Source organism: Dermacentor andersoni, chromosome 5 (genome assembly GCF_023375885.2).
Source record: "Dermacentor andersoni chromosome 5, qqDerAnde1_hic_scaffold, whole genome shotgun sequence".
In the NCBI taxonomy this organism is placed as follows: domain Eukaryota; kingdom Metazoa; phylum Arthropoda; class Arachnida; order Ixodida; family Ixodidae; genus Dermacentor; species Dermacentor andersoni.
In genome coordinates this window covers 141,129,102-141,139,152 of record NC_092818.1, presented here as the reverse complement: position 1 = coordinate 141,139,152, position 10,051 = coordinate 141,129,102, and the positions used below count along the sequence as shown (strand labels likewise).

The following is a 10,051-nucleotide window of genomic DNA, read 5'->3' as shown; positions in this document are numbered from 1 at the left end:
AGTACTTACAGAATCTTGCCTTTCATCGTGACCTCCGCTAAAGTACACTCTGTATCTTTATTCAGCCCGTCACATCAAATGAATTTAATTTTTTTTCTAGCACCTACATTGTGCATGTGGCACTTGCTAGAACAATTTGTGTAAAGTGCACTGTCGTCTCTCGACTAGTTTAACGCTCCTTAAAATTATGTGTGTTTACTTTTCTGCAGCGAGTGACTCATGCTGATCAAGAAGAATCGTTCAATTTGAGGTTGCTACTGTGTAAATCGAAATCATGTGAAATAAGGACACAACGTTCGGCTAATTCACGGTTCTGTTGACGCTGCTACAGGCTGCACCTGGGAACAATTTAAGTAGATTTCAATAACCACGAACTTCTATTATAAGAAAGGCGAGGCATTTCTGCGCTTATCGGTGTGAATTTCCTGTGAAGTTTTTGTCGGACTTGAAAAGTAGCTGTGCCGATTTATCGCCCAACATGCTTGCGACCCAGGCGCATAAATGGGTCATAAACTACGGCTTCGTCACTGCGGGCACATTGATTGACGTACTTCCTCAATGCGTCAAGTGTTGAAGCCTCTCCAAAAATAATGTGCCATGTTCCAGCGAGGTAAAGAGACTTCTATGTTGTTCCCAGGGGTAGGTACGGTGGTAATTAGCTTAACTGATTTGTTGTTTGCCTTTTTCTTTTTCAAATGGAGCTGTCTGTATGCCGCAAGCTTAACCCAGCGGGTACGAGCTGATTGAAGAAGACGTTATACTAGCTTTGCGCTCGGTCCACCGTTGGGTATCTCTGGACCGCTAAAACAATGTCGCGTATTTTATAATTGCGGCTAGTAAACCACAGGTTCGTTTACCCTTCCTCCAACAAACTCAGAGACACATTAACAGGAATAAATATTTGGCAAGAATGACAATTTAAAATTGGGAACTGGAGCTGGCTGATTCCCTTTTCTTTCTGGGACACTTTAAGGGGAACAAGAGAGATGCTGACACGGAGGGTTTCATGGTCGTAATCTGTCACTGAGGCTAGATTTAATATTTCCCTTTATCTCTTCAGGGGACTACCGGGCCAGGCCAAGCGACGTAAGAACAGCTGTGGCCGTTACCATGGTGGTCGTCATATATCTATAGCTTCGATGCTATCTTGCAAACATATGTAAGAAGAATCCTATGTTTGTGTTTTCTTCTTTCGCAAACGTATTTGCCGACAACAGGTGAACGTTAGGCCTAAATGCTGCGCGAGAACAGCCAAGATTTCCGGATTTAGACCACCTTGAGCTTGTATCAAGAACAGAATAAAATGGTCTTTAAAATTAACCAGCCCTAGAAGCCTGCAAGAAAACGAGAACATAAACTGTGAGACACTTTTACCTTGTATGCCACATACCTAGCCTTTCTGAGTGCGTTAGCATCGCGCACTTTAATCACGAAATATAACAATATAAATTACGCATGCGAACCCCTGTTCGCAGAGTTCGTAAGATTCTGTCAGAAAAGAATCGAGGACTAGTTGGTATACCACTTAGATTGTCGAGTACTTGTATGTGGAACGTAGCGCTTTGTTTCTTTTTTGTGGAGGCTTATGCACCCCTCCGACTAATCGGATTTGGCTGGTAAGAAATTTCTTAACTCATTATCCCACGCCCGTAATGGCTATCCCCCTGAGCGCCTGCGTCGTCTATCGGTGGCTCCTTCAACATTTTCTGATATCAAGCTGGTCTGGTCTCGCTCTGCTTAAAGCACGTAACAGAGCCAGTGTCACACTTCGGCGACACTTTCGCTGTGCTTGTCAAAACACCCCGTTCATAAACGTGAGGAGTACACAGAGAAAAAGACGCGAGACGATGTCTTCCAGGCAGCATCGGGACACCGGCACGGCAGAGTTCCTCAGGCTACTGCGCCTGGACACAACTTCGCTGGCCGCAGCAGCCTTCGGGTAATTCAAGGCCGCCTCCACGTCCTTGATGGTCACTTCTCCTGCCTTGCCTGCTGGCTTTATAGAGTCATCGTCGTCTTCCCGCTTGTCTTCGGACACTGGATGCGTCCGGCGGATCTTGCTTCCGGCGTAGGAGGCGTCCGCGTCCTCCAGCGTGCCTCTAGATTCTGTCCATTTCTTGTCCGTGTCATAACGTCGCGCTGGTGGCAGCTCTGGCGGTTCGAACTCCTCGTGGCACTGCATCGACGTGAGATTCAGCGCGACCACTTTCGTTCCACAGCTCGGGCTACTCGTCGCCGCCGGCCCATCGTCGAAGCAGCAAGTGATGTCTCGCAGTTCGCGCCGGAACTTGTCGTTTCGCGTGGCATTCTCCAGGCGCTGCACCCAGTCCAGAGCACAATCACAGATGAACTGGTTCCCTGCGCATAAGGTGACTGTGAGTTAAACTCTGTTAAACTGAGTACCTCGCGTGTATATATATATATATATATATATATATATATATATATATATATATATATATATATATATGCATGCTTTGTGCAACTTCTTGTTATATTTACGTTCTTCCGTAATTGATGCGACCCGCGTTTTCTTTTTCTGTTTCAACTACTACACTCTATACTTTGTCGTTGCTTTACTTTAGTCTTTATGACCCGTCATCCCCTGCTTCTTCTTTCCTATTCAGTTCCTTTCCTTTTTTATTCAACTTCTGTGTCTCTATCAAATGCTCCCTAAAGAGTAGGCAAGCGTTATACCCCCTTCAGTAGCAGTTTCCAGCCCGCTTTCTCTCTTATTAAGGTGAAAGCCTTAAGCGGCTTCTTGCAATGCCTCATACCTAAACAACGCGGTGTCTAGTCGAGGGGTACAAAAATATCAGCAGCAGCAATTGCTCATACTCCCACAAGCAAGCAAATATGCAATGGTTCATACCCCTGTAAGCAAACAAAGATGGCTCATACTCCCTTATATCAGAGGCTACAAGCTCTCAGCATAGTGAAGCGAACAGTGCGTACATTCATTGAAATCACCAATACAACACACAGAACGGCATACGTTTCAATAAAGAACAAGCTCAAAACAAGCACACGAACCATCAATAAACACTGCATATACTCTTAGGAATTACGTTATGGCCGAGGATGCTCGCCACGCGAGCAACGAGGTGCTACGTGCGAAGCGGCGGGAGCAAGGCGTTCGACCGCAAGTGCTACTTTCTCCTGATGAGAGGATGCAACGTAAAGTCGAAGAGAAACGTCGTTGGCGCGAGTATGACCCCACTATTGACCCTTTTCGCGGAGCAGTTTGTTCTAGAGAAACGAGATGGCACTTTCGGCAACGCGCCGCACGTCGCCTCAACGACAGCGCACGAATACACACACATGAATGCACAGTGACATGCAGGTGAAGTGGGTGCAGCCCGAAAACATTTGACCAATAGCCGAGGGCTAATGGCGAAAAGGCGTCGAATCAGAAATAACCATTTTTCTTTTGTTCGGTTAAATCATGCATAATCAATGTGTACATGTCATATCAGATGAGGAGCTATCGCGGTTTTCGTGACGTCGCTTGACAGACAGGTGAAGTGGGGGTGGTCCAAAAAAGTTCTTGGCCAATCGCGCATGGCTGATTGCAGAATTGGAATAGAAAAGTTTGGAATAGTTTTACGTTATAGCGCCCATAAATGTGACAAGCCGCTGCTTCAAAATATTTGCCAAATAAAGAACGAGAAGTAAAACACACTAATCCTGATTCAATTCATGAGCGGTAAGTCTGGATAACTTGGAATACATATTTAGCCTCGCTTTTAAAACAAGCGCCAATATGCGCTGGTCGCGCCGTTTGCGCATAGCTTAATCAGCTTCCAAAGCGCTTTTGCATGTTCTCTAGAGCTGTGGCCAGAGCTTCGTGTCGTCCACCCAGTGACCGCCTACGATATCTCCCGAAACACAGGCTTGCTAAGCCGTACCGGCATCATACACACCAATTGTAGACGCGGAGGCGATGGAGGCATTTGAGGCAAGCAATGGACGCGTCACCACGTGACCAAACATGGCAGCGCCCACGGGATCGCCGCGAAAAGGATCAATACGAGCGCGCGAAGCCGCAGCTAGGCATCGAAAACGAGCCAAAGAAGCCGAACTGCGAAAGCAGCAACGCGACAATGCAATACGGCAACGTAGAGAGGAGGCCGAAGCTCGCAGCAGGCTTTCGCCTTCACGTGTAACAGGAGTGCAACATGCTGCCGAACTTCTTCCCTTTCTCTCCATCGTACATACGTTTTCATATCAAATAATAATAATAATAATAATAATAATAATAATAATAATAATAATAATAATAATAATAATAATAATAATAATAATAGCGATCGAGAACAGGTTAATGTCAGTTTTGCAGCATTCATTCCTACATGTTAATACCGGAGCTAAACAATCAAACGAGCCTACCTATGTCACATTTAACGTGAGCGCACGAAGTCTACTATAGTAAGCCAGATTTTCATTTCCTAAGCTTACACTTAAGTATTTTACAATTTTCTTTCTGCTGACATTTAATTGAAACTGCTGACAGTATAGCAATCCTCAAATGCGTTCGAGATGCCACCGAGCATGCTTACCCACGAGGCCCATGTGGAAGGACTCGGCGTCGATCTTTCTCAAGTCTTGAACAGTCCTCCAAGTAAGCGTGAGCAGCTCGTTCTGCGAGAGGTCTACACTGAGCAGGCTGGGAGCACCCATGAACAACTGGGCGGGAAGGGTGCGAAGCCGGTTGTACGCCAAGTAGATGATGTTCAGTTGCGGCAGGCCGTCGAAAGCCAACGGGTCCACCTCGGCAACGCCGTTGTACTTGAGGTCGAGCTCGACGAGCATGGGCATCGCGCCGAACACCCGCGCTCCGAGCCTTTTGATCTTGTTGCGAAACAAATCAAGCCGTATCGCCCGCGAAAGGCCCTTGAATGTTTGCTCAGTGAGGCTCTCGATGACGTTGTCGCTCAGGTCCAGTTCTCTGACGTTGGAAAACTCCTCGAAGGCACAGTCCTCGATGTTCCTGATCCCGTTTCGCTCGAGAAAGACATGCGTTAGAGCCGGAAGACTACGGAAAGATCCGGCTGGAACAGCAGTCAACCTGTTGTCACCAAGTTCGAGCCTCTTTAGACGCGGCAGGTCGGCGATACATTCTTTCTCCAGGATCGTTATGGCGTTCGAATCCAGTGAAAGCCATGCTAGCCTGGCGAGGTTGTAGAAAGAATGTGTCTTCAGTGCGCCCAAGTCTGACTGTGTGAACTTCAGTCGCTCCAGCCGAGAACAGTGTCTCAGGGCGCCAGAGGGCACGAAAGACAGTTTGTGCTTGAGGTTGAACGCGTTGAAGGCCAATGAAACGACGGATGCGTGACCTTGAAAAGAATGGAACACAGCGTGGTCCGGCGTTATCGGCCTGGTGACGTAGCAGAGCACGTCCGTGGCGTCGTCCGCGAAGTCCTCAACGTTGCAGCGGCAGTACAGAGGCTGGTCCATGAGGCGGCAGAGGTTTGGCGCCACGTCCGCCGAGTTGGCGCCAGCGACGGATAGGATAATGCATGTGGTTATGTAGAGGCTGTAAAAGCAAAAAAGCAAGTAACTCTCAGAAACAAGCGGCGCCATCACGAACTACCAGAAATTCTAATGTCGATCTCCGCTCCTCAAATACAGTAACATGACAACACCATTGAGCGAAAGTGAGTAAACACACAGTGCTTGCCGTGACGTTTCGTAGGCAAACATTCCTTGACACCACTAGATGGGAACCAAATCGTATTTGTATGTGTTTGTCGCATATTTTCGGTCTCGAGTCCCGCGGCTTCAATGAGTTGATTTGGCGTTGCGCTATGACAGCGCTTAGAATCTCAGCCGAAATGTGCCGTTCCAAGTATTTACTCCCTAACGTGCATACACTGTCGCAGACACTTCTGTCTTTATTGCGTGGAATGAGAAGCATGCGTCAATGCTTGCTGACACTCAGTCGCAATTAGGTCATACGTGAAATGTGGCGGCCACTGACGAAGGTACCTCAGCGGTTCGCATACTTTTAATTACGAACAGGCTCCTATTTTAAAACGCAAGAGTCCGTCGCGATACACAGATTAGCGTTGTTTAGATAATGACTGTATGCTGCCTTCTGTTATGTTTTGCCCTCTATCATATGCTATTGTTATCTTTTGTTGACTCGCTATAAAGTACTAGACTTGATTTCGTGTTGTTCCTCATCATGGGTCGCGTAGAATCGCGATGGCGAGTCCACAAGCCATCAACAACACATTTAACAGCAACGACAGACTAAAAACTAAAGCGCCTCTGCAGTACGTCGCAAAATGCACCACCCAAAGTATTTTCCATCCGTCACTTGACACTCCCTTTTTATGAGTACTCACGTGACGTCAATTCGGTATATTGTTCCCTTATTCACATTTTCCGCTGTGCTACTAGAGACAAGCGGATCGACGTGAAGCGCAGTTTTCCACCATGCCGGCTGTAGAACAATATGGCGGCCTCAATGACGTTCATGCGTACCCTCTATGACATATCAAAGCTTCCGTTTCGAGCTGTCACGCAAAAGAAGACACTTGCACCTCGCTTGAAATCTATTAATATGACAGTACTTTAGATGGATTATTAGCATAAATGAGAAAGTCCATTACACGCATGTTTATCAGGCTCAACTGAACATATGCGAAGTACAGCTGAATGCTCTTTTACAGCTAAATCATTCTAAGTGCGTTCTCTTTAGGAGCAGGGCAAGATGAAGCAGTAATTTTACCGCAGCACCTACAGACCATAAAAAAACACGCCGCTTTGCTTACGGTGTATTGGTTTCACTCAGTCGGCATGTTTCCTTGTGCCTGTTAAAGCTATATTCTTGGCGGATCTCGCACCGCGTTCGCACTGTAGAAATAATTCCTTAGAGTTTAAATAACAAGCACGTGCACCATGAACTCACGAACCATGGCATCCTATAAAGCCGAAAACGCCAGCCGGCGTTGCGACACTCTGATGCTCGCCATCCGGAGCTATAACGCAAGCAACATTCTTTCGGAATGGGCAGAGCCCGCTGCCATGAGAACGCACAGCTTACGCGCAGCGACCCAGCAGCGCCGAGAATCGCTCCTCAAGTACGCCGTTTATCGCCCACCCACCCATCCCCGAAGTAGAGTTCGTCCAAGGGGCAGGCGGCGCGCCGTGCCCGACCTCCTCTCCCTGTGGTATAAGTGCCGCTGGATTGCCGAGCCAGCCCCCAACAAAACGTAGCAGGCAGGACAAGAGTGGACCGGTGCGCGCGCGCGTGCGTGCGTGTGTGTGTGTGTGTGTGTGTGTGTGTGTGTGTGTGTGTGTGTGTGTGTGTGTGTGTGTGTGTGTGTGTGTGTGTGTGTGTGTGTGTGTGTGTGTGTGTGTGTGTGTGTGTGTGTGTCGGGTGGCGCACGTTGGAGCTGTGGCGGGCGTAGCGGAGGTCATCCCATCTCAAGCGAGGGTCAACAGCTCGACGAGAGAGCGCAGTTTCGGCCGGCGTGTGCTTAGCATCCGGAAGCCGCAGCTGGAGCTAGCGGAGCGGAGACGTGCGACGGACGCTTGGCCCTCTCCACCTCGTCGCCATCTGGTCCGTACTGACGCCCACGGGCCCAGCGGCACGGCGTCTGCTGTAATGTTCCGGACAAGGGCCCACAGTTAGCGGCCTGTTGCCACTTCAGTCACTAGATGCTGTTCACGTTCGTTGGCGTTTATGTTCGTTGAGACGTTTCGAACGGTGCGTTGTGCGGTGGTGCGAAACGTCAATCGGGGAACGTATAAGTAACACATGACAGTAGGCTTTACGAACTTTTTTCAGAACGTCACAAGCACAGCGTGAGTAGCCCAACGGCTCATTCCGGTTAATTGGTTCTTTTTCTTTGTCAACATTAAAACAATAAAAAAAAATCTTGCTTTTATGCGAGAACTGCACTTACAGCACCCTGCTTGTTCTCCTTCCAGACAAGGGTTCATACGCGTATAGTATACTCCTCTATGTCCGTTCCTCAGCTTTCAATATGTAATTTTTTTCTCGGAATGGTAAGCTATACGGACACAATGTACATTCAAGCGAATGTAATTTCTTCGCATTGCGTGGAATTTGTGAAAGAAAAGCTTATTTCATCAATAATTTTTTCGGCTCTTATTCTCACTGGCACATAGCGATCGCGTTTATTATAGGCCCTGAACATAATCAAATACACAGGGTTACTTCTTCTTTCTCGTCTGTCGCGAACCTCTTCATGGCGATATCCTCTCGAAAGTTGCATGGTATGGTTGGCGCAACATGGCAATTGCAAAGTTTCGTGCCACTGTCTATAGGTGAAATGTGAATGGTCTGACAGTGTTTTCGAGTTCCATTTTGCCATGCCAACAGCGCATGAGTATGAGAGGGTGATATCCAAATTAGCTGAATGCAGCGGGAAAACATATGCTGCTACAGTCACCTCTTCGAAAATGCCATGTTCGGCTGCATATGTACCTGCATGTCATGAACGAGAGGTGAACGAAGTTGTGATTGTTGCTGTGGTTGTAGCCTTTAACATATGACACGTACCCACGAGGTATATTGGCCAAGGTTCTCAATGTAAACACAACAGAAGTAATCGCTTCCCTTTAATGTACGAGGGTAAAGGTATACTTGCCCTTTGTCAATGGCAAGATATCGAACTTGGCGCGAGAGCGATGTTGAATGTGCCTGTTAGTTTCCAACGGGAAAGGTGAAACAGAACACCATACAGTAAAACGTTCATTAGTACGCTGATAAACCGCAGAGCAAATTGGCGACTAAGCATTATCTACGTGACTTCACACGAAAATGCCCCCAAGTTGTGAAGCTTCGAAGCAAACTTTGTCTTGAATCTTATCTATGTGCACAGTAGTGCGTTTTGCGCTCTTAGTGAATAAACCCTTTCATCGAAATCTTCATAATAGCCCGTTTTTCGTAAACAAAGGCCCCTACGAAGAGTTAGGTACTCGGCCAGCGGCCGAATAATGCTCCAAGCAAACGGCATCCTAACAACTATCAGTTAATATTGCTTAGTCCTTTACAGAGGCTGCAACACTTGTAACTATATTTTAACAGTAGCTCACTTACTACGGCTGCGCCAAGTAAGCCCCGCGAACGAATGCGTCCCGAGGGTTATTAAAGAAATCGCCTTCCGACGAGAAATGAGTTCTGCGAGCTATGACTGACTTGAATCTAGACCTGCCTTTCTTATTGAGAAATTGCGTATATCAGTCAAGACATTATTCCAATCCGGCTGGTTCCCCATGAGACTCCGGACCCTAAACCGCTTTGACGCATTCGAACCCCGCACCAGGCTGACAGTTGGGCATTAGAGCTAGGAGTTAATGGTAAATAATCGAATAAAATAAACAGGTTGTAATTAGGCAGTTCAACGAAACAATGACGCATGCAGGACTCAAAAGTCTCTCACCTCAACGTCAGTGAAGAGGGAAAGGAAACACGCCGCGTCGACTTGTCCGACAGCCGCGAGACGATGACCGGGCGAGAGGCCAAGAGCCGCCGGTTGTATTTGTTGAAGTGCGCGTCCAGTGCAGAGGGCATCCTGCACTTCGAGCCAGCGCAGCCACCAGCGAGCGGGATCCGAGTGCGTGCGATGACAATAATCCGTGCGACAACGGCAACGACGATGGACTGGGATCCATCAGCATTGGGAGAAGAAAGGCGAAAGACCGGCACAGAAGCTCCGCGCTCTGCTGCCGCCGACGCCGCCGTTCGAAGTGTTTGAGCCGTTTGAACCGCTCGGACCGGGCGACCCCGACAGTGTGCGTGCGCCCGTGGTGAGGGGGAACCGTCGTCGACGAGCAGCGGGGGGTTGCCCCTCCGTGATGGGATTTGACGGTGCGTGCGTGCGCGCGCGCCCGTGTGTGTGTGTGTGTGTGTGTGTGTGTGTGTGTGTGTGTGTGTGTGTGTGTGTGTGTGTGTGTGTGTGTGTGTGTGTGTGTGTGTGTGTGTGTGTGTGTGTGTGTGTGTGTGTGTGTGTGTGTGTGTGTGTGTGTGTGTGTGTGTGTGTGTGTGTGTGTGTGTGTGTGTTTCAAGAGGGAG

At 48.2% G+C, this 10,051-nt stretch overlaps 1 protein-coding gene across 1 annotated transcript; it reads right to left on the bottom strand.

Annotated features, from left to right (window-relative positions):
* Positions 1–38: 38 nt before the first annotated feature.
* Positions 39–9,755, bottom strand: LOC126531277 (uncharacterized). Its single transcript, XM_050178733.3, has 3 exons — positions 9,420–9,755; positions 4,560–5,536; positions 39–2,358 (listed from the first exon to the last, which is right to left on the bottom strand). Exons 1-3 carry the CDS (start codon positions 9,548–9,550, stop codon positions 1,793–1,795), a joined length of 1,674 nt encoding a protein of 557 aa, XP_050034690.2. The 5' UTR covers positions 9,551–9,755; the 3' UTR covers positions 39–1,792.
* Positions 9,756–10,051: the final 296 nt, after the last annotated feature.